Below are 24388 nucleotides of genomic sequence, written 5' to 3'. Positions count from 1 at the left end.
TGGGCCAACACTTGGTAAGCTTTTCGGACTCAATCCATAGAGATCCATTAGTTATCTCTTGCGAGCCTCTGGGAGGTGGTTTAAAGGTAGGATTATTTAGAATAGCCAACACTTATAAGCTTTTAGACTCCCTAGAGAATCCATTAGTTATTTCCTACGAGCTTTTGAAGGGTAATCCAAGGTTAAGGATCACCTTGAATGGAAAATGCTAGGTGAGAGGTACGAGCCATTGCAAGTTGCATCAGTGAGAGGGATTTAGCATTGAAACCATTAATGGGAAGCAGTTGTAACACACCGATTAGGAGGATAACTATAGGTTAAATCCCCAATGTGAGGAAAAGATCTGAAATCTTCTTTTTTGTATAAGAAGCCTGAACCTAGTGACATGAAAATCCAAGAAACCTTTTCTTTGTAATTAAACTCAGTCATTATTTTTGGTTAGCTTAAAACCAACCCCTTTTTCAACCAACTCTATGTTTTCTTTTAAAGCTAACTTGTAAAAGAAAAAACACCAATCCAATTCTTTAAACTAATATCAGGTGTGAAATGAAAACCCATCTCTGTGGACGATCCTAGAACCACTATGCTATGCTAGCTATGCTACCCTAGTATATGGTGATTTAGGTTTATAAATTTTGTTGATAACTCCTGTCTGAGGACTGAATCAAAGGTACACCAATTGGGGACGAATCAAATGGCATCGTTGTCGGGGATGGTGCCACTTCACAGTGATATGATTTTTTCAGAACAGTTGTGATTTTCATCACAAGTTTGGTGAATTTTCTTTTCTTTTACTAACTCTTTATTATTTTTTTTTTCTATTTTTCATTTATCCTTTAATTAGATTTTAGTTAACCGTAATTTTTTTTTTTGTGTTAGAATTGTTTTTCTTTTGTTTTCTTTGTTTTTATTTTTGTTTCAGATATTGCTAGTTGCGCATGCCATATTGGATACGAGACAGTGAGGGAAGACTTATGAAAATAAAAAATCCTCACGAAATAGAGTTTGGAATTGGAAGTGGAAGTCATGGAAGCTATACCTAAAGATCAGCATAGTCAACATGCTCCAGAAGAAAATATCAACGCATATCGATCCATGAGGGACGGCATGCATCCACCTCGTATGAGTGCACCATCATGTATAGTGCCACCTATAGAGCAGCTAGTGATCCGACCACATATTGTTCCACTTCTACCTACTTTTCATGGGATAGAAAGTGAGAATCCCTACTAGCATATCAAGGAATTTGAAGACGTTTGTAATACTTTCTGAGAAGGAGGAGCTTCAATCGACTTGATGAGTCTTAAGTTATTTTCTTTCACTTTAAAGGACAAGGCCAAGGTTTGGCTTAATTCTTTAAGGCCAAGGAGTATCCGATCTTGGACTGATTTGCAAGCTGAATTCCTCAAGAAATTTTTCCCGACTCATAGGACCAACGACTTGAAAAAGCAAATCTCAAACTTCTCAACTAAGCAGAATGAGAAATTCTATGAATGTTGGGAGAGATACATGGAAGCTATCAATGCTTGTCCTCACCATGGCTTTGATACATGGCTATTGGTGAGCTATTTTTACGACGGTATGTCTTCCTCAATGAAGCAACTCTTAGAAACGATGTGCGGAGGAGACTTCATGAGTAAGAATCTGGAGAAAGCCATGGATTTCTTGAGTTATGTGGCTGAAGTTTCAAGATGATGGGATGAGTCGAATGCTAGAGAAATGGGAAGAATGAATTCTCAACCAAATGCTTCTAATGCTAAGGTTGGGATGTATACTTTGAACAAAGACACCGATATGAAAGCAAAATTTGCAGCTATGGCTAGAAGATTGGAGGAACTTGAAGTGACAAGGATAAGCGAAGTGTAGGCCATTTTAGACACACTAGTGCAAGCTAAGTCGTGTTCAATTTGTCAATCTTTTGAGCACTTGGTGGAGGAGTGTCCTATGATGCCAGCTGTGAGAGAAATGTTTGGGTATCAAGCAAATGTTATTGGACAATTAAAGCCCAATAACAATGCTTCATATGGCAACACCTACAATTCAAATTGGAGGAACCATCCAAATTTCTCTTGGAAGCCAAGGGCACCTCAGTACACGCAACCTGGCCAAGCACCCCCGCAAGCCTTAAGTCTTGAACAAGCCATTGTGAATCTTAGCAAAGTCGTGGGAGATTTTGTTGGAGACCATAAATCCATCAATGATTAACTCAGGCAAGAAATTGCCAATCGAGACAGAATGATGGATGGAAGGGTGAATGATCTATCTCAAAAGATAGATAATCTCTAGTACCAGATCTCAAGGCTTACTAATCTCAACACAATGCAAGAGAAAGGAAATTTTCCTTCTCAACCTCATCAAAATCCCAAGGGTATCCATGAAGTGGAGGCTCAGGAGGGAGAATCTTCTCAGATAAGGGAAGTCAAAGCAGTGATCACTCTAAGGAATGGTAAAGAGGTTGATCTGCCTACATCCAAGCCAGAACAAGAATCAGAGAGTGAAGCAGAGAAAGAGAAGAGAGAGGAAATCAAAGGAAAGAGGAAAAGGAATAGTACAAAGAAGGAGGACCTTGAAGCTACTGTGAATGAAAAACCGAAGAGGACCATCAACCAAGAAGAAACAATAAAGAAGCACATGCCTCCACCATTCCCCAAGGCTTTGCATCACCATTCCCCAAGGCTTTGCATGGTAAAAAGGGAATCAACAACGCATCAGAAATTCTTGAAGTGTTGAGGCAAGTGAAAGTTAACATCCCTCTGCTAGACATGATCAAACAAGTTCCGACTTATGCAAAATTCCTAAAGGACTTATGCACTATAAAAAGAGGGTTGAATGTGAGTAAGAAAGACTTCTTAACTGAGCAAGTAAGTTCCATTATACAGTGCAAGTCTCTAGTCAAATACAAAGATCCGGGTTGTCCTACCATATCAGTAATGATTTAAGAGATGTGTGTGGAGAAAGCTTTGTTGGACTTGGGAGCAAGTGTGAATTTGCTACCCTACTCTGTCTATAAGCAATTGGGACTGGGAAAGTTGAAACCAACATCAATCACTCTATCTCTAGCAGATAGATCTGTGAAAATTCCAAGAGGTATGATTGAAGATGTCCTAATTCAAGTTGACAAGTTCTACTACCTAGTAGATTTTGTTGTTCTTGATACAGACCTGGTCGCCAAAGGAACTAACTCTATTCCTATCATACTTGGAAGACCATTCCTAGCTACTTCAAATGCTATCATCAATTGTAGGAATGGAGTCATGCAGCTTACATTTGGCAACATGATGTTGGAGCTCAATATCTTCTATATGTGTAATAAACAATTCCATCCGGGATAAGAAGAAGGACCAGAAGAGGTGTGCATGATTGATAACTTAATGGAGGAGCATTGTGATCAGAAGATGCTAGAAGATTTGAACGAGAGTTTTGGGGATCTTGATGAAGGGTTACCTGAACCCTTAGATGTGCTTGCTACTTTACCTCCTTGGAAGATGAGGAAAGAAATTCTCCCTTTATTCAATGAGGAAAAGACACAAGAAGTTGTTAAGGAGGAGCCCCCAAAGCTTATTCTGAAGCCATTACCCACAGAGTTGAAGTATGCATACCTGGAGGAGAACAAGCAGAGCCCTGTTGTCATTTCTTCATCTCTTACCACTACTCAGGAGGATTGTCTACTTGAAATCCTCAGGAAATGCAAGAAGGCGATAGGGTGGAAAATTTCTGATCTAAAAAGGATCAGCCCTTTAGTCTGTACTCATCATATATACATGGAAGAAGAAGCTAAGCCAGTTCGTCAACCTTAGAGAAGGTTGAACCCTCACATGCAAGAGGTGGTGCGAGCTGAAGTGCTTAAGCTACTTCAGACCGGTATTATCTACCCCATATCAGATAGCCCATGGGTGAGTCCTAGGCAAGTCATACCAAAGAAATCAGGAATCCCAGTGGTGCAAAATGATAAGGGAGAGGAAGTTTTTACACGCCTCACTTCAGGTTGGAGGGTATGTATTGATTATAGAAAGCTGAAAGCTGTAACAAAGACGGACCACTTCTCGTTGCCATTTATTGATCAAGTGCTTGAGAGGATCTCAAGCCATCCATTCTACTGTTTCTTGGATGGCTACTCCGGGTATTTTCAAATAGAAATTACTATTGAAAACAAGGAGAAGACCACTTTCACCTGTCCATTCGGAACTTATGCATACAGAAGAATGTCTTTCGGCTTATGCAATGCACCGTAAACATTCCAAAGATGCATGTTAAGTATTTTTAGTGATATGGTGGAGTGTATTATAGAAGTCTTTATGGACAATATCACTGTATATGGAAGTGCATTTGACGAATGCTTAGTCAACTTCGAAGCTGTGTTGAATCGATGCATTGAGAAAAACTTGGTGCTTAACTGGGAGAAATGCCATTTCATGGTACCCCAAGGGATCATCCTTGGGTATATTATCTTTAGCCAAGGCATTGAAGTGGACAAAGCAAAAGTTGAACTGATTGTCAAGTTACCATCGCCAACAACTGTCAAAGGAGTAAGGCAATTCCTTGGCCACGCTGGGTTCTATAGGAGGTTTATCAAAGATTTCTCTAAACTTGCAAGACCGCTTTGTGAGCTATTGGTAAAGGATGCTAAATTTGTATGGAATGATCGATGTCAACGGAGTTTTGAAGAATTGAAGTTATTGCTGACAACCGCTCCAATAATGAGAGCTCCCAACTGGCAATTGCCCTTTGAAGTGATGTGCGATGCCAGTGACTTTGCTATAAGAGCTGTTCTTGGGCAAAGAGAAGATGGAAAGCCCTATGTGATCTACTATGCAAGCAAAACATTCAATGAGGCACAAAGAAACTACACAACCACAGAGAAATAATTGTTGGTTATAGTTTTTGCCTTAGACAAATTCCGCGCTTACTTAGTATGGTCTTTCATTGTGGTTTTCACTGACCACTCGGCCTTGAAATATTTGTTGACTAAACAAGATGCAAAAGCAAGGTTGATTAGATGGATTCTCTTGCTTCAAGAATTCAATCTTCAGATCAAAGACAAGAAAGAAGTGGAGAATGTGGTAGCCGACCATCTGTCGAGGCTAGCCATTGCACATAATTCCCACAGTTTGCCAATTAATGATGATTTTCCAGAGGAGTCACTCATGTTGATAAAAGCCACTCCTTGGTATGCTCATATTGCTAACCATCTAGTTATCGGAGAAGTTCCAAGTGAGTGGAAAGCACAATATAAGAAGCATTTTTTTGCAAAAATTCATGCTTACTATTGGGAAAAGCCATTCCTATTCAAATATTGTGCGGATCAAATAATACGGAAGTGCGTCCCTGAGCAAGAGCAACAGGGGATCCTCAGTCATTGCCACGAAAGCACATGTGGAGGCCACTTTGCTTCTCAGAAGAAAGTTATAAAGGTATTGCAATCGGGTTTTTGTTGGCCATCACTTTTCAAAGATGCCCTCACCATTTGTAGGAGCTATGACAGATGCCAGAGGTTTGGAAATTAACACGTAAGAACATGATGCCTTTGAACCCCATTTTAATAGTTGATCTTTTTTATGTATGGGGCATTGACTTCATGGGACCTTTTCCTATGTCCTTTGGCTATTCCTACATTTTGGTGGGAGTGGATTATGTTTCTAAATGAGTTGAAGCAATCCCGTGCAAACGAAATGATCACGGATTTGTTCTCAAATTTCTCAAAAAGAACATCTTCTCTAGATTTGGAGTACCCAAAGCCATAATCAGTTATGAGGGTACTCATTTTTGTAACAAGCCATTCGAAATTCTCTTAGCCAAGTACGAGGTGAAGCATAAGGTAGCTACACCTTACCACCCTCAGACTTCTGGGCAAGTTGAGTTAGCCAACCGGGAGATCAAGAACATATTGATAAAGGTGGTGAATACGAGCAGTAGAGATTGGTCTGTTACGCTTCATGATTCGCTATGGGCTTACAGAACAGCTTACAAGACCATTCTTGGAATGTCTCCTTATTGCCTAGTCTATGGCAAAGTGTGTCATCTCCTTGTTGAAGTGCAATACAAAGCTTGGTGGGCAATCAAGAAGCTCAACATGGACTTGAACAAAGCCGGCATGAAGAGATTTCTAGACCTTAATGAGATGGAGGAATTGAGAAATGACGCCTATATCAATTCAAACATTGCAAAACAAAGATTGAAAAGGTGGCATGATCAGTTAGTCTCCCACAAAGAATTCCAGAAGAGACAAAGAGTCTTGCTTTATGACTCTAAGCTTCACATCTTCCCAGGAAAGTTGAAGTCAAGGTGGATAGGTTCATTTACTATCCAACAAGTGTATTCAAATGGAGTAGTAGAGCTACTCAATAGTACCGGGAGTTTCAAAGTCAATGGCCAACATCTCAAGCCATTCCTGGAGCCATTTTCTAAAGACATGGAGGAAATCAACCTCATTGAACCATATCAAGCCTGAAAAGACAAATGGTTAGATGGACTTAGTCTGTCGAAAGACACTAAGTCCATATTTTTTTGTTTTGTTTTTTTTTTTGTTTTAAATTTTAATTTCAAGTTTTATTGATTTAGTATATGTTTTAAATTGAAATTTCTTGCTTTAATTTTATTTTATTATGCGACTTAATTAAATTTTTGTTGACCAAATGTAGGGAAATTCCAAAACAAAAGAAAAACAGAGAATTTTGCAGGGCAAAAATCCACTTGCAAAAATTTCACAACATCCAAAGTCACTTGCGAAAATTTCGCAACACCAAAAGTCACTTCCGAAATATTTCGCAGCACCAAATGTCACTTGCAAAAATTTCGCAACACCCAAATCCACTTGCAAAAATTTTTGCAAGGGCTACCAGCAATTTCGCAACCCATTTTTGCCTTGCACAACCCATGCGAAATTCCAATGGTCTCTTGTGCGAACTACCAACAGTTAGGAGGGAAGCTAAAGGTCACTTAAAAATCCTATTTAAAGACCTCCAAAGCCTCTGTTTATTTCGCACGAGCCATTCTCTGTTGCGAAAAGCTCACTACCACCTTGCGAAGCAATTTCCTCGCCGTTCCACGCCCTGTGGCCACCAAGATGAAGAAGAGACCTCCACCTCTTACCCATTTCAACCATGGCGCACATCAGAGGGGGTCATATAGACTAGTCTGATGGGGGTGCCCTCTAGCCCTCCCTAGCGTCAATACTCGAGACGGAGACCGCCAACTTCTCCGCCCCCAGAGCCATCAATACACTGCATTCCACCAAAGAGAGCCAATACCTCAAGCCCTAGAGAGACATCTAGGCATGCGCAACCTAATTCTCAGGGCCCAGCAGATACTCGACATCTTCCGGCATTGCTCCAGAAGCCATCATCAAGAGGCCTACGGTTACTGTGCCGCCCATTGAGGGCAATTCAGATTGTAGAGCTAGGTCATTTCATTCTGAGCTTTATTTCGACATTGAGGCTATATGACAGCAGTCGGACCTTCGGGATTCATTTGGATTGCTCCAGAGGTAACATCTCGAGCGCCTGATGACTCCTAGAGAGTTTTTCTACCCTAGAGTGGCGATGGATTTCTATCAGTCCATGACTACTCAGGGAGCCCAGAGTCCCACAGCCATTCATTTCAGCATAGACGGGTGTCAGGGTATCTTAGAGGCTAGGCACATTGCTGAGGCTCTCTATATTCCATTTCAGCTAGAGGATCCAGCACATTTCAGACAGTGGTCTCCTATATCTCAACGAGACATGGTCCGCATTCTATCAAGAGGGACTTTTGGAGATTCATTCATTCTACGTAAGGAGCTTCCATCTGGGATGCTCTAGTAGACCTATTGTTGCAGTCCAACATTTTCTCTCTTCAGCATCTAGTGCAGAGGCAATGACCCATCCTAGACGCGTTATTCAGGATATCTGAGGGCTTCTATTTTGGGCCACATCACTTGATTATGGTCGTTCTCCTATACTTTGAGGAGAAAGTTCATAGGAAGAAGCTACAGCGAGCCGACACTATCTCATTGCTGTTTCCGAGGCTACTCTGCCATATATTAGAGCATATGGGTTATCCTACTAAGCTCCATCTTGAGCGCCGCCACCATTGTCAAGAGCATTTCACTCTCGACCAATGGACAAAGCTGGCAGGTAAGAATCTAACGGAATCAACACCTGAAGCAGCCCCACTCAGGCCAGCATCTCCGGTACCAATACAGCCTGAGTAGGCACAACAGGACGAGCGTCCCACAGAGTCTATTCCATCCGCCCCTGCTGCACCATCTATGCCTCAGGCCACCTCTACTGATCCTCCTGCTACACCTCCTATTCCACCAGCTGCACTTCCTACATCAGAGGACTTTATCACCATATCTGGCCCGGATTTTTGTGCCATGGTACTGTTGTTCAGGACACTAACCGCTACTCACAATGCTCTATTTCGGCAGATGGCAGGCATACGTGCTCAGCAGGACCAACATATTGCTATCCTTCGTCAGATTCAACGACATCTGGGACTGCCACCACCTCAGACTGATATTCCTGGACCATCAAAGCCCAAAGCTCCAGTTGAGGAGACCATCAGAGTCGATGTCTCGTCCCAGGCCACTCACAAGGCAGCCATTGAGCCATCATCTCCACCAGAGAACCCCACTCCTTGATCATTTCTTTATTTTATTATTTACTTAATATATTAGTAGACATTATTACTTGTGTTGATATTTTATATTCTGGGATTGGATGTATTACATGATCATCTCATTGTACTTTCTCAGAGTAATATATATATATATATATATCATTTTGGTTTATCCTTGGCATTTTCTTCTCTATCTCCTTTACTCATTAATCTTTTATTTTTTTTTTAATCATGTGGTTTCTCCTATACGACTCAGACTCCATGTCACTCAGGAGGTACCACTTCCTCCTTTTATTGACAATCGTTCTTGCCACATTGAGGGCAATGTTGATCTTGGTTGGGGGGAGAGTAAAGGAAGGAAGTTTTGTTAATAATACTAAGTTATTTTGTTAATTTAGTACTTTTTGCTTAATTTTAAATTTTTTTGCTTTTTACTCTACTTTCCATGGTTATTAAGGAAAAATTCTCAAAATGAAATGGGAGAAATTGAATTCCTACATTTTTACTTGAATATTAGAGTCGTATTATGCTTATTGAGGTTGATGAATTATTGAAACTCCTATTGAATTCAACCCTATTTCTTCCACTTTAATCTTACCACACACTGTGCACATTAGGTTTCGATTATAAGATGAAAAACTATTTCACCTCCTGAACTTAGGAAAATGTAGACTTGGTACCTTTAACCTCGTTTTAATATTATTGAGACACCTAATATAAGGCCAATGAGCCTTTGAAAAAAAAAAGAAAAATAACAAAGTGTTATACTTGCTTTGAAACCCGAGCAAGGTCCGAGGGGTATATGGTGAAAATCTTTAAAGCCCGGTGCCCTAAGCCTTTATTCGTTGGGAGTCACCGACCTTAATGCTCGTTACAAGGGTGAATATGTGGAGTTTAACATATTGTATGTGCTTGGGTATTAAATTTCAATTTCAAAAGTTCGGGGTAAAATCTGAGGAGTTAGTGGTCGAAAGATCCTTAAAGCTTGATGCCCTAAACCTTGATTGGTTGGGAGTCATCAATGGATCCCCGTTACATGGACACTTTAGAAAACAATACCCTAAGCATTGCACACCTACAAGAAGAAAAATTGTGAAATAAAAGAGGTGCCTTCTTAACCTATTGGAAGTGGTCAGTCAACTAAAGTCTGAAAAAGAACTAGGTTGGAGAAGGGGGGATTAGTTCAGAGTACTATATTCAGAAACTAATAAGCTTAACACTTAGATTTTGATGGAAGAGTAAGGATTGGACCTTTGGGAGTGGAAATTCTTTTGCTGCTTAAATTTACATAATGCCTACTCTTTATACATTGTGATTAGGCAAGAGATTTGATATCCTCTTGTTGAAAGTTGAGTTTTCCCTCTTTAATGTTCCATGTGAGAGTATGCTTTATATCATGCCACTTATGATTTTTTGGAGTGATCAGCATGATTTTGTAAATTATTTACTGATTATATTTTTGTTTTTCTTTCCTTCATTGCTAAGGGACTAGCAATATGTCGGTTGGGGGGAGTGATTACTACTCAAAAAGTGCTCTTTCATAGCTTCTTATAAACTCTTTTAAACACTTTTGAGTAGTATTTATTACCTTTTAACTCAATTGGCATATTAAGGATCCTTGCAAGTGTTACTAATCAGTTTTTGGCAAGTTTTGATATTTTTGATAGCTTTTTTATCATTAAAACAAGCCAAGAATGAGGGAGAAATTGGTATAATCCATGGCAAAGCAAGATTGAAGCTAAATTACATGAAGAATCCAAGTTTTGGAGAGCTTCAAAGCCTTTGCCAAATCAATCAAGTGTGCAAGGAAGAGAACCAGATAAGGAATCTAACATTGAAGAATTTTGCAACCACTTGCGAAATTTTTGCAAGACAGAAGGAAATTTTGCAGCCACTTTTCACCACTTGCGAAATTTTCGCAACTCCTTTTTAGCATTGCGAAAATTTTGCAACTCCTTTTCCTCTTGTGAAATTTTCGCAACTCCATATCTGACTTGCGAAATTTTCATGTAATCTTCAGATATTTTATACCTACTCCTTTAGATTTTTACCTCAAAATATTTTGTGTAATTATCTATTCTCTCCTTGTAATCAGCTAAAGATCTTTTAAGATATTTAAGATATCTAATTGAGGGGTTGAAAATATCTCTCTTCATATATCTTAACATATCTCTTTCTATAATATCTATCTCAGAATCTCGGAAGACATTCTTGGGGATCACTTGTACATTTGTAGTAAGAAATATACAGAGCTTTGCTTTGCCTTACCTACTCATTTTGATTGTATTTTTCTTTCTAGCCAAACAACCTCTGAAGATGTTGTGACCCGTTAATGGTTTTTATATTTTTTGTTAACTTAAAATCCCTTATAATCACCTGGGCCAACACTTGGTAAGCTTTTCAGACTCAATCCATAGAGATCCATTAGTTATCTCTTGCGAGCCTCTGGGAGGTGGTTTAAATGTAGGATTATCTAGAATAGCCAACACTTGGTAAGCTTTTGGACTCCTTGGAGATATCCATTAGTTATCTCCTGTGAGCTTTTGAAGGGTAATCCAAGGTTAAGGATCACCTTGAATGGAAAATGCTAGGTGAGAGGTACGAGCCATTGCAAGATGCATCAGTGAGAGGGATTTAGCATTAAAACCATTAATGGGAAGCAGTTGTAACACACCGGTTGGGAGGATAACTATAGGTTAAATCCCCAATGCGAGGAAAAGATCCGGAATCTTCCTTTTTGTATAAGGAGCCTGAACCTAGTGACCTGAAAATCCAAGAAACATTAACTTTGTAATTAAACTCAGTCATTATTTTTGGTTAGCTTAAAACCAACCTCTTTTTCAACCAACTTTATGTTTTCTTTTAAAGCTAACTTGTAAAAGAAAAAGCACCAATCCAATTCTTTAAACTAATATCAGGTGTGAAATGAAAACCCATCTCTGTGGACGATCCTAGAACCACTATGCTATGCTAGCTATGCTACCCTAGTATATGGTGATTTAGGTTTATAAATTTTGTTGATAACTCCCATCTGAGGATTGAATCAAAGGTACACCAATTGGGGACGAATCAGTACCCTAGGGAATGTTTAAATGAACACCAATCCTCAACCTATTTGGTATAATTAACTTTTGCATGCCTTATTCTAAAATTTTTCCAAAATCCTAGAAAATGCTAACCTTCTCTATTTCTTCCAAATGTCACCTTAAAAATTCAGTCAAATAGTTTTTTCCCTCACTTCACATTTAATTCACTTTTTAAAATTGTACAACTCCCCCTATACCTTCACCACTTCCTAAGATTCAATACATGGCTCATGGGTTTTAAAACTACAATCACAACCATGTACTTGGGGATATCACATAGGAATTTTGGAAAATGGTAAATCTTTTGGCATCATAATGAAAAAGAGCATTTAAAAAGGTGTGATAGAGAACTTTTGTGATGATTTATTTGGTTGTGATTGATATCACAACTATGTAAATTCATTCTACTCTCAATTCATTTTTTGTTTTGTAGATTATTAGTAATTTTAATTTAATTGCATATAGATTGTTACTTTTTGGACTTGTCATTTATTGTTCCTTGTTAGGGAAATAGTTGTGCATGTATGTGGTAGATTTAGAAAGCCCTAATTAGACTAGAGATTGTAGTCAAGATAGATTAATTAGAGTCTCCCTTACCTAACCTATCCAACTAGAGATAAACAAAGTGGCTTGCAATCAAGGATGAAAATGTCAATTTCGACAGATATATCGGTAACTTGATTTTACAAATATATCATGATATATCGAGAAATATTGGTAGATATTTTGACATAAAATATCGGAAAGATCAAAATGTTGAAAAATAAAATAACAAATGATAAAATAGTAATAACACATGTATTGAATTTTTTATTGAAGATATATTTAAAAAGAACATTAATATTTGGATAAGTTTTTTATTTAAAAATATTAATAATTTTTATTTACAAATTTATATTTGTCTTATATTTAATTAATATACAAAATATATAATAAGATAATTTAAATTAACTTATTTATAATGATTTTATTTTAATTAATTTATAATATAGAGTATAAAATATATATTTATATTTATAATTTATAAAAGATATTTATAATTTATAAATGATGTCATAATGTTTAAAAGATATGTATAGGATGTATATATGTATATTTTCATATACATTCTTAACAATAATGAAGTTGGAGTTCAACCCTAACATCCCTAGCAAATAAGAGGGAATGGGTTCCCCTCTCGATATGTGTGATATCGATATGTCATCGATAACTCAGACCTAGATCTTAATTAATAAAGTACAATAAAAAGATAATAGAAAAGGAAAATGGGAAAGGAAATTAAATGAATAAATTGTATCATTTACCTTTTATAAAGACTTGAGAGTTTCACAATATTAAATTTCTCCTAGAATTCTAATTTTCTATTATATTTCTTATCATTTTCATTTTTCATCATTTTCAAAGAAGAAAAATCCACATTCATCCTACCCTCTTTCCTTTTCCATGTTGTTTTCAAGATTCAAAGAAGCCTAAAATCCACCTCAAGAAATAAAGATTTAGACAAGTAATCATGTAACACTAGAACCAATATCACAAGTGGGCGGCTTGAGGAAAATATCACGTATAGTGTTTGAAATGTGTTTTTTGTGTTAAATAGAACATTCAAAGAAACGTCTTATTTCAAGTGATGTAAAGGAATTGGAACAACATTTCAAAGAGTAAATCACTTTTTAGTTGTACTTATATATTATAATTATGAAAATCATAATTTTCTTAACTTCTTACTTTTAAATTTCATGACAAAAATTAAAAATAATAGAGGTATCAAGCTTTTAATTTTAATTTCAAAATTTTTAAAACAAGTTTCAAAATGGAAAGACAAACAACATACAACTCACCCACATCTTATTCTTTTTTTTATCAAACAACATATTTTACATATGACCAAGGAAAAAAAATTTACATGCACACAAAATCATAAAAAAAATTGTTAAAATAAATTTCTACTTCTTATTTTTTTGTTTCAAAAACAAAAATAAAAATTAGAGTAAATGAACATATTTAATATTTATACAAATGAAAAGCATAAATGTAAAATGATTTATATAAATATTTAATAATTATAAAAATTAAAACATAATTGTAAAATTATTTATTTTCTTCTAAAAGCGGTAAAGCCTGAACTTTTGTGATTTTATAAAGATTTAATATTTATAAAAATTAAAAGCATAATTACAAAATAATTTATGTTTTTTTACCTTTAAAAATAATAACACCTAATATATAAGGTAAAATTTTGTCCATTGAACGGGGTTATAAACATATGACACTAAATACAAAGAAATGGATAATGAACAAAACAATAGAATAGGTATAAAGCAATGGAACTTAAATATAAAACAATGAGATATGAATTATATACACGACACCACCTAATTGATCGTTCCTTTTTTATAATTTTAATAAAAATTTAGGTAAACTTGGTCTAATTAAGCTTATCCTATACAATTTTACTTTTTATTTATTTCATTAACTTGGTTTAATTAAGCTTATCTTACATGTTTTAACTTTTTATTTATTTATTCATATAGTACTACAACAACTACAACTATTATTATTAACTACATAATCCTACCACCACTCCAATTATTATTATTATTATTATGGATGAATTCCAACTAATCAAGTTTACTTTGTAACATCAAGAGATTAAAAGCATAACCAAAAAAAGAAACTATATTAATAAAAAAGCTTAATTAATTATTTGTCACAATCAAGAAGAGGAATGATATCATTAAGTACAAAAAGGCAATTCATTATGATACTTGAGCAAGTAATCAATTGATATAGGAAAAGAAAAGAAATCTTAAGTAATTAATATTAAACTTCCAAAATAAGTACATTCTAGCAAGAAGAATAAAAACAATATGATATAAAAAATAAACAAATACAAAACATAAGATCCATGAGATAATGAAACTTAATTAAAGAATTTAATCAACATCAAATATTTCATAAATATATGCAAAAAAACAACCATACCATTTCATAAGTGAGACTGTTTAGCTTGTGGGGTCTATTTAGTATCACCTTTCGGACACATGAACTTTCCTCAAAAAGGACCTTAAGATTGCAAATATATCATTAGATAAGCAAGTGCCAATATAAGTTTGTAAGATGAATACAACCTCTATGGGCTACTTAATAATATTTCTTTAAAATCAATTTGTTGGGTTAATTTTGAATCAAAAGTTTTCTTTCTAATTTATTTATTTGCGTTTGTTAAAGGAAGTCCAATGAATTGAAGAAGACAAAAACATATAATATAATATACTATTTCTATTACATACATAGCATAAAGAAAGCCACCAACTTTTCTAGAAGTAAACTTAAAAACTTAGAATTTGGATCTTTTTTATTTTTTTATTTTTATTTTTAGATTCATTGAAGAAAATTTTTGTGATAAAATTTTATTTTGAAATCCTATCACAAACATTATTTCAAATAAATAAATAAATATAAATTTCGACAAAATGATATTAAAATTTTAGTCTCCCCAACTTAAAAAGGAAGGAAAAGAAAGAAAGAAAAACCCTGTTACATGTGCATGTCATGTGTTCGCTAGATACCTTTGTCCTTTAGTGGGAAAGGGTGAAACTTGCCCAGATCATTTCCTCTCTTGAATTTGTTGAATTTTTTAAGATATCTTCCACTGTATGTATACCGGATGGACAGATTTCTTATTTGAATTCTTTTCCTCATGGCATTGATACCAGACTTACCTATCCTCAAAAGGATCCAGGCTTTTAAAATAAGGGGAAACAATGCATCTTTTATTTCATCTCCTAGAAATAAAGTTGCATAACTTTGTCTTAAAAAAATTAATTAATTATTCAATTAAGAAAAAACCGAAAGGTAGGAAAACATCCAAATTAAAAACAATTCCACTTCATGCAGCTGTCATTCTTTCTTCTACAAACTGTTTAATTTCTATGTCATGCCACGTAAAAATGCTAGAGGCAGCAGCCTTCTACACCATACAGTTTTCTTATATGTTGACCACAAATTTGCTTCAAAACCAAGCCCAAAAAAATTAGAAATAACGTCGCAAAATAAAAGGAAAAACCCCTCCATGGATTAACAAGAATTAACCAGTTACCTGGTTAGGCTCCGGGTGGGACAAGAAGCGGGAAGCCATGAGAGATGACGGGAAGAAGCTAGATGACTTGGAAGAATGAGATAGATACAAACCAATGAGGATGAGAGTTAGTAGCATATGAACCGAGAGTATTTATGGTTGTTTTACGAGAGCAATAATGGATGGTTTCAGGGCATAGCATTGACTGGTAGGGTTTCTGGAATTGCCTACAAGAGAATCGTGGAAGCAGAAGATTAAGTAGGTAAAGGCATGCACATATGGTAGAGAAAAGAAAGCTACAAAAACTCAAATTAAATGGTGTTTTCTTTGTTACTTTGGCTGGATTTTCACTTTTGATAGAATAAATTAACAAATAGAGCTACAGGAGAGACATGTCTTTAATGAAACGCAGAAACTCAGGCAGTGTGTATTAACAGCTCCATCACCTACTTCTTCCCCTCATTTATTATTCCCTTTTGATCCCTAATCTGAAAAATGCAAGACCATGCCATTTGAGGAAAAGAAGATGATTCATTGGAGTTTGGTACAAAACTATTCCTTAAAAAAAAAAAATTCTAGAATACTTTCAAAAATATCCACCAATTAAACTAGTTTTTCATCTAATCATCATTCACTTTATTATTATTATTATTATTATTATTATTGTTATTATTATTATTATTTTATATCAAAACCACAGTTGATAAGTTTGGTTTTAGCTGTAAGGTTAAAACCACAATCATCGATAATGGTTTTTAAAACTACAATTTAATATAATTACATAATAGTTGGGTAAATATTTTTAAAAGCAATAAAGATTAAGAATTTTTTATTTAAAAAAAAAAAAAAAAAAAAAGAGGGCTAATTACTTTTATTGCATACATCATAATTTGTATGAATGTTGATAATTTTTAGAAAATAATTTCTCCACATATATATATATATATATATCAAAGTATAATGTCATAACTTATCAAAATAGAAATATCTTTAAAAAATTAAAATTAAAAGGAAGAAGAAGTATTTATGCATGGCATTGGAAACTAAGGACATATGGTACCCCTTTTTTAGGATTTTTAAAGAGATGAGAGGGAAAAGTGATTTACCAAAATTTGAGAAGTAATAGAAAAGAAAATCTAAAATAGAAATAAAAGAATGCTTAACATGTCTTTTTTTATCTTACTTTGAGTTATTTTCACACTTAACAAATTAGTTCCTGTTGGATAAACATTAGAGGTAAATGACAAAATTAATATTATACTTTTGCTTGGGTCACAATTTAGAATCCATTAGTTAGTAGTTATCTAGAAAACTCTTTTAATATAAAAAAAAAAAAAAATGTTTTCAGATACTTAACAAAATTCAAAGGACAAAAATTCCTAACACATAGAGGTTTAGTATATATTTGAACATAGTTGAGGATGGAATTTGCTTCAAAAAATTAAGGGTTAAAATAAAACAAAAGTAAAATTATAGAAGTAGGGATGATAATATAATGGGCTTAGTAGGGATGATAATATAATGAGGCGTTACTCTAATGATCTCCCTGCAGGTAGAAAATATATGCCTACTATGCCAAAAGTAAAGCTAATATATATAGCATAAAATAAAAGAAAAGCCTCCATGGAATGACAGTATCCATGCAAAGGGCGTACCTGGTTAGTCTCTGGATCCGACAAGGAGAAGAAGGCCTTTTATGTATATTTTTATTTATACAGGAGCAAGCATTTACTACTGTACCACCTACCAAAGATTTATAGTTGTACGAACAGCTTCTAAATGCATTGCAGGGAAAGTAGAAGAGGATGTCATCTTGAGCATAATTTGCAAAACAAGGCATCAAGAATTAAATATGGGACACCACCTTGTTATTAATGATGGAATTGAATATGATAGAAATATCAACTGCATGTTTACCGTTTTTACCTCCTCGCCAAAATCCTATACGTAAAGCAAAATGTGGTAGTAACTTCTCTGTCATTGGGATGAGTTCCTTATGAGTTGGGTAGGTCCTAGGCCTCTACCCGTTGAGGTCATGCCTCTAATCAAGGGAGCGTTATGTTACGGACTTATGTGGTGTTTGTTTTTTTAGTTAATTTTAAATAGAACCTTAATGCTTAATAGTGTTAAATATTAGGTTGTTTGTTTTTGTAATATTTTATTTCTATTAAGTATTAAAAAGTAAAAAAAAAACAATATATTATTTTTTCTATTTAGAAAAAGCTATATATTTTGGTTTTTTCTATTTAGTAAAAAGTTTATAATAAGTTATGAAAAAGTAAAAAAACAAACCACCTAAATTCTAAAACTAAATTGTTTTAAACAAAAAGCCAAAAAAACAAACACCACCTTAATCATTTACTAGAAAATCCTGTGACAGTTAGGTGAGGCATGGGATCTTATGCAACCATTCTAGAAATTTTATGTCTGAAAAACCTCGAGATGAGTATATGCTTGACGAAACGACAATTCTAGAAATTTTGAACAATGGATGAACTCGATGTTATATTTCATGCAAGGAAAAAATATAGAGACCAACTTGTGGATTAAACAATAAAGAAGTCGAATTAAAATTTCCAATCACCACGTGACACATGGCTTGTCACGGATATGAAAATTTTGGTCACCAACTTGAAGTGGAGAGGATCCGAAGAGTGAACATATATTATGGGTGTTGCCCACAAGATAAAGAGAAATAGAGGAAATGGACTTCCATGGGAATTGCAGAGTTGGGCTGCCGACAGTGTGGGAGCTCAGGCCCATTAAGAAACCAGAACAAACTTAAATGAATTTTCCAACAATGTCGTATCACGACAACCTAGTCAAACTTTACGGCTAGGGACCCTGTTATCCAAATAAACATCGAATTTATTATTTTCCAAAAAATAATTGATTTCAATGCCAATCCGTACCAATCTTTTTAGGCTGCAGTGGGAGAGCCCAGTTTCAGCTCTATATTTGGCCCAGCCCAAATCTATTCATCATTTATGGAGAGAACAAAGGTGGATATGGAAGACGAAGGAAAAGCTCTATTGGTGTCGTGAGGGATACAGAGCAACAGTGGATATGGAAACGGAAGGAAAAACCCAAGAAACCTCAGCGAGTCCTTGCCACCAGATCATAAAAAAATACTACATATATATATATATATATAATATATATATATATGTAAGGAATATTAACATTATAATAGTGGATACGCCTATAATTATAAAAGAAATACTATTATAGTATATGTTATAAACATAAAGATATTAATATTTTTGTAAATTTTGGTTAAAAATGAATAATAATAATTTTTACAAATATTTAATTTTAAATGTAAGAAAAAGTGGGTTTTGATTCACTAATTTAATATAATATATATAAAAATATATATAATATATATATATATAAAAGAACTCCAACTTTTATAAATCGGTTTTACTTTCATCTATTTTAAAATATTTTAAAATACATACACTTTTTCATGAGTTAAATAATTATTTCCTGAAATATCTTTTTACTTGATAATATTAAATAAAATTATCCAAAATTAATTTATCATTTTTATTTGATAAAAGTGTTTTACAAACAAATACATTATAAACTTTTTATTATATAATATGAGATATAAATCATTATGGAAAAATTCACTAGGATCATCAAGTTATAAATGAAATCTTTTTAATCTCTAGTTAATAATGATTTTATATCATGTATTATGTAAATCCTCTGTCTTCTCCTAATCCTCCATCTTTTTACTCCCATTGTATTTCCAACTATTTCTCGATATTTATATTTTCTATCAGAGTGTTTTAACTATGTTAAAATTAATATTTTATTTTTATATTTTTAGATTTATAGTTTTTTTAGTTTTAATTGTATTTTTTAATTTTTTAAATTTCTTATTTTATTCATCTCAAAAAAAAATCTCACAATAAAAAAATGGCGTTATTAACATCACAAATAAAAGGGTCATTTCAATAAATAATTATTTGAGTTATGAAAAGGTTTATGTAGTTTAAAATATTTTTAAATTGATGAAGATAAAACTGATTTATAAAAGTTGGTGTTCTTTTTTCTATATTTTTTCAAATTAGTGAGTCAAAACCCACTTTTCCCTTATATGAATAATGGATAAAATTCAACATTTCTTACATGTAAATGAATCAAGTTTTTCATTTCATGTACACATATAGTGCTGAATTATAAATATAATATTTTAGAATATTTTGATTTAATTTGCAATTAATCAAATTGGTTTTTTGAATTCAAAATGATTCTTTAAAAATAAAATTCATTAAAGAATTTAAATTATTAATTATGTCTTAATTTATAATTTATTTACCTAAATTCAAAAAATATAGTTGTGTATATAGGAGAAATAGTAAAGTCATAACTCATAATATATCGGTTATGATCTAATTTTTTTTTTTTTTAAAGATTAGATCAATTTTTTCAATTTCAAATTATTTTTAAAAATTATTAAACTTGTTAATGAATTTAACATATTAAGTCTTGTTTAATTTGGAGTTTATTTACCTGGTGAAAAAATTAAAAAATAATGATTGTACGTGAAATAGAAATAATAGAGTTATTCTAGACCAATTTTTGTTCATTGATGAATCCAACACATTATGTCTAGTTTGTCAGGACATTGAGTCTTATGTATATGTTAGCAAATTTATTCCTTTTAATGTTTGACCATAAAAGTCTTTTTAGATAGTAACTTGCTCTTCATTAAAGATCAAGAGTTTTGTTCGTCTAACAGAAAAGTCACAAGTACATCAAATAAGGTTTGACTTCTGAAAAATTAGGCTTTGTTGAGGTATTAAGAGGATCAATTTTGTTTTAAACTACAAATGATTTAAAATTGACTTTTGAAATAGAGCAAGACCGCTCAAGTGAGCCATCCCGCTTAAGCGCTAGGGGCGCTCAAGTAGTGAGCAAGTTGGCTCGAGCGGTCATGCACATTCTACCGAGCATTTTTCACATAAATTGATTTGGAACTCTTCCAAAACCGAAACTCTTCAGGCTTTTTGCCTATAAATACCTCTCTATTAACCCTTTGAGGGTAAAAGATCATTAAGTGATTAGAAAGAAATCACATTCTCTAGAGAAGGTTCTGAGAAAAAGGAGAAAGATATTGAAATGTCATATGATATAACTAGGGATGAATCAACACACATGGCTAAAAGAATAAAAAATGTCATGAAATTTAACAAAAGGTTTTACAAAAACAAAGAATCTGGAAAATGGAAGAGAACTAACAAACAAATGTCCAAATAAATGGATAGAGGTTCCTCTAAAGGTAAGAAAGTTGAGTGCTTTAACTATGAAAGTCTGGACACTATGTTAGTAATTGTCTTAGCCCAAAAGATATCAAAAAGTCTATGCAAACTACATGGAGTGATACAGACTCTAAAGAAAGTGTTTCCATAGCTTTTGAAGATGAAAGGTATGATCCGAATGACATTTTAGCTTTTGTTGCATATGTGGAATCTATGCATGATTGTGATTGTGATAGTGATAGTAATGATGAGTTTATTAATGAACAAAAGGTTGAATTCTTGAGTAATCTTGTTGTTGAGCATGAAAAGTTAATTAAGAGTTATTTAAAAGATCATGATATTCTTGAAGCTCATAAAAACAAGATCGATATGCTTAATATAGAAAAGACTAATTTGCATGAAAAATTTAGATTTCTTAAGTCTTAACATCACTCTCTCCTTGAGAAGAATAATGCTCTGACTCAAGAGATCAAGACTAATAAGCCTTCTTTATCTATGAATGAAAATTTTCACCTTGAAACTAAAGTGCTAAATGAAATACTTGATAAATGCAAAACCCATGGTGATACCCCAAAGATGAAACTCCCTTTAGTAGAGAAACTATGTTTGTCAAAGGTAAAGATGTAACCCCTAACCAAGCAAAATCTCCTAAAAAGACATCACTATGCACACATTGTAAGAAAACTGGACACTCTTAGTTTAAATGTTATACTAGGTTTTTAGAAAGGTTTGAATCTCAAATAAGTAGGCTGATGAATGATTTTAACTCTCTTAAAAATAACATCTTGAATAAGCGGAAAGGGAATAAAACTAATTGGAAGCCTAGAAGTCAACCTAATTCCTCTAAGTCACCACCTAGGACTAAACAAGTCTTGTTGAGAAAGGATAGGGCTAAATGTCAAGTTATGTTTAATGCTCTTAAAGTTAAAACTTCTGGTGAGTGGTACTTTGATAGTAGCTGCTCTAGATACATGACAAGAGACAAACCTTTTTCACATTTCTTAAGGATTTTAATGGTAGGACAATTACATTTAGGGATGGGAGCTTAACTCATGTTAAAGAGGAGGGAAGTATATTTATTCCTGGTTGTCCTAAGTTAGATGGAGTTCTCTAAGTAAATAAACTCAAGGAAAACCTCCTAAGCATTAGTCAAATGTACAACAAAGTCCACAAGGTGAATTTTTGCAAAGACTTATGTGAGGTAGTTAATAAATAGGGAAAGGTTCTTATCATAGGACATAGGACAGTTGACAATTGTTATACAATAAATCCTAACTCTAGAACACTTCTTGTGTGTAGTAAGGCAAAACTAGATCCTATCAAACTCTAGCATAAAAGGTTAGGTCATATAAACTATAGGTACGGACCTTGTGCACTTGGTGAATAGCGAAAAAGTTAAAGGTATCCCTAAACTTATGGTGAACCTAAACCCATTTGTGGAGAGTGCATGAAAAGTAAATAAACTAAAAGTTCTCACAAAAGGGTTAAGGAAATTAGGACCACTAGACCGTTAAGCCTTCTTCACATGGATCTTGTGGGCCTTATGCATACTAAAAGTAGAGGTGATAAGAGATATGATCTTGTGGTTATGGATGATTTTTCAAGATACTCCTTTGTGAGTTTTCTTAAAGAGAAATCATGGGCAGTTGAACATTTGAAGTCATTATTCAATAGAATACAAGTGGAAATAGCTCATCCAATTGTAAGAATTAGGAGTGATAGGGGGAGATAGTTTGACAATGTGGATGTTGACCTCTTTTGTGAGTCTAAAGGAATTAAACATGAGTTTTAAGTTCCTAGAATTCCTCAACAAAATGGAGTGGCTAAAAGAAAAAATAGAGTGTTACAAGAAATGGCTAGGGTAATGATTCATATACATTATACCCGTAGAAGCTATAAATATAGCATATTATACTACCAATAGTGTTTTTCTTAGGCTTAGAACAAAGAAGACATCTTATGAATTATTGACTGGGAGAAAACCTAACCTTAAGTATTTTTAAGACTTTTGGCGATGAATGTTATATACCCTGATAGAGAGAACCTTGGAAAGTTTGATACTAAATCTGATGTAGGTATCTTTCTAAGCTACTTTACTACTAGTAAAGCCTATAGGTTTATAATCAAAATTCACAGATTATCTAAGAATTTTCTAAAGTGGTTATAAATGATACTGGATATGATCAGGGTATAATTGAGAGGCAAATTTTAACCTAAGATTAAATTGGGGATAACCCTAAAAATGCAAAGATCATGAAAGATAACCTTAAGATATCCTTGAAAGAGACATCAATCCCAATAAGGATGAAAATGTACCTCTAAATGACACATTTGATGAAATAGGGAGTAAACATAGATCCAAAGTATTGAAGAACCACCCAATCTCAAATGTTATAGGTAATGTCAATGAACATGTGGTTACTAGGATACAATCAAGATTAAATAAGATGGATCTTGTATGTTATACTTCCCAATTAGAGCCAAAGAATGTGGAGGAAGCCTTAGCTGATGAATCTTTTACTACTGCACTCTAGGAAGATTTAAATCAATTCACTAGGAATGGTGTGTGGTACTTAGTCCCTAAGTTTAAAGACAAACATGTCATAAGTACAGAATGGATTTTCAATAACAAGCAAGATGAAAATTGGGTCATTATGACAAACAAAGCAAGATTGGTTGCCTAAGGATACTCATAGATAGAGACATTGATTATAAAGAGACACTTGCACTTATAGCTAGATTAGAATCAATTAGGATACTTTTGGTAATAGCGTTCTCCTTGAGGATAAAGCTTTATCAAATGGATGTCAAGAGTGCTTTTCTGAATGGGATTTTGAGTGAAGAATTTTATGTAGAGTAACCTAAGGGATTTGAGGATCTGAAATTCCCCAATCATGTCTAAAGGTTAAAGATAACCCTTTTACGGATTAAAAGAAGCTCCTAAATCTTGGTATAAGAGGCTCATGGCTTATCTTTTAGAGAAAAAGTTTGAGAAAAAAAGGAGTTGATAGAATCTTGTTTATTAATAGGTCCAAAGATGAGTTGCTGGTGGTTCAGACTAATGTAGATGACATTATTTTTTGAGCCACCTACAATGACCTTGCCCTTAGTTTTTCCAAGGAAATGAAGACTAAATTTGAATTAAGCATGGTAGGTGAACTAACCTTCTTCTTAGGACTACAAATTAAGTAACTAAAAAATGAAATCTTCTTTATCAATCCAAGTATGCTATGGATTTAGTTAAGAAATTCGATCTAGAATCCTCTAAACACTCTAGGACACTTATGAGCACTACCACTAAGCTTAACAAGGATACATCTAGAAAAGATGTTGAGCAAAAGCTCTATACAAGT

At 33.9% G+C, this 24388-nt stretch overlaps 1 protein-coding gene and 1 non-coding gene across 5 annotated transcripts in view; both read right to left on the bottom strand.

The window, feature by feature from the left end:
• Nucleotides 1-16007, bottom strand: part of LOC117924934 (3-hydroxyisobutyryl-CoA hydrolase 1-like) — a 35360-nt gene extending 19353 nt beyond the window's left edge. For 3 of the 4 annotated variants that reach the window (XM_034843675.1, XM_034843678.1, XM_034843676.1), the window contains exons 1-2: nucleotides 15784-16007; nucleotides 14667-14747 (exon numbers count right to left, since the gene is read on the bottom strand). In XM_034843675.1, coding sequence (XP_034699566.1) covers nucleotides 14667-14747; nucleotides 15784-15900 — 198 coding nt within the window. In that variant the 5' untranslated portion in view covers nucleotides 15901-16007. The remainder of the gene's footprint in view (nucleotides 1-14666; nucleotides 14748-15783) is intronic. The other variant, XM_034843677.1, reaches the window with a different exon arrangement.
• On the bottom strand, nucleotides 1438-1544 carry LOC117925767. The gene has a single exon (XR_004653033.1). It is a non-coding gene; the product is annotated as a small nucleolar RNA R71 (small nucleolar RNA).
• Nucleotides 16008-24388: the final 8381 nt, after the last annotated feature.

The sequence above is a fragment of the Vitis riparia genome, chromosome 11, assembly GCF_004353265.1.
Source record: "Vitis riparia cultivar Riparia Gloire de Montpellier isolate 1030 chromosome 11, EGFV_Vit.rip_1.0, whole genome shotgun sequence".
Classification (NCBI taxonomy): domain Eukaryota; kingdom Viridiplantae; phylum Streptophyta; class Magnoliopsida; order Vitales; family Vitaceae; genus Vitis; species Vitis riparia.
This window is presented reverse-complemented; position numbering and strand designations above follow the sequence as displayed.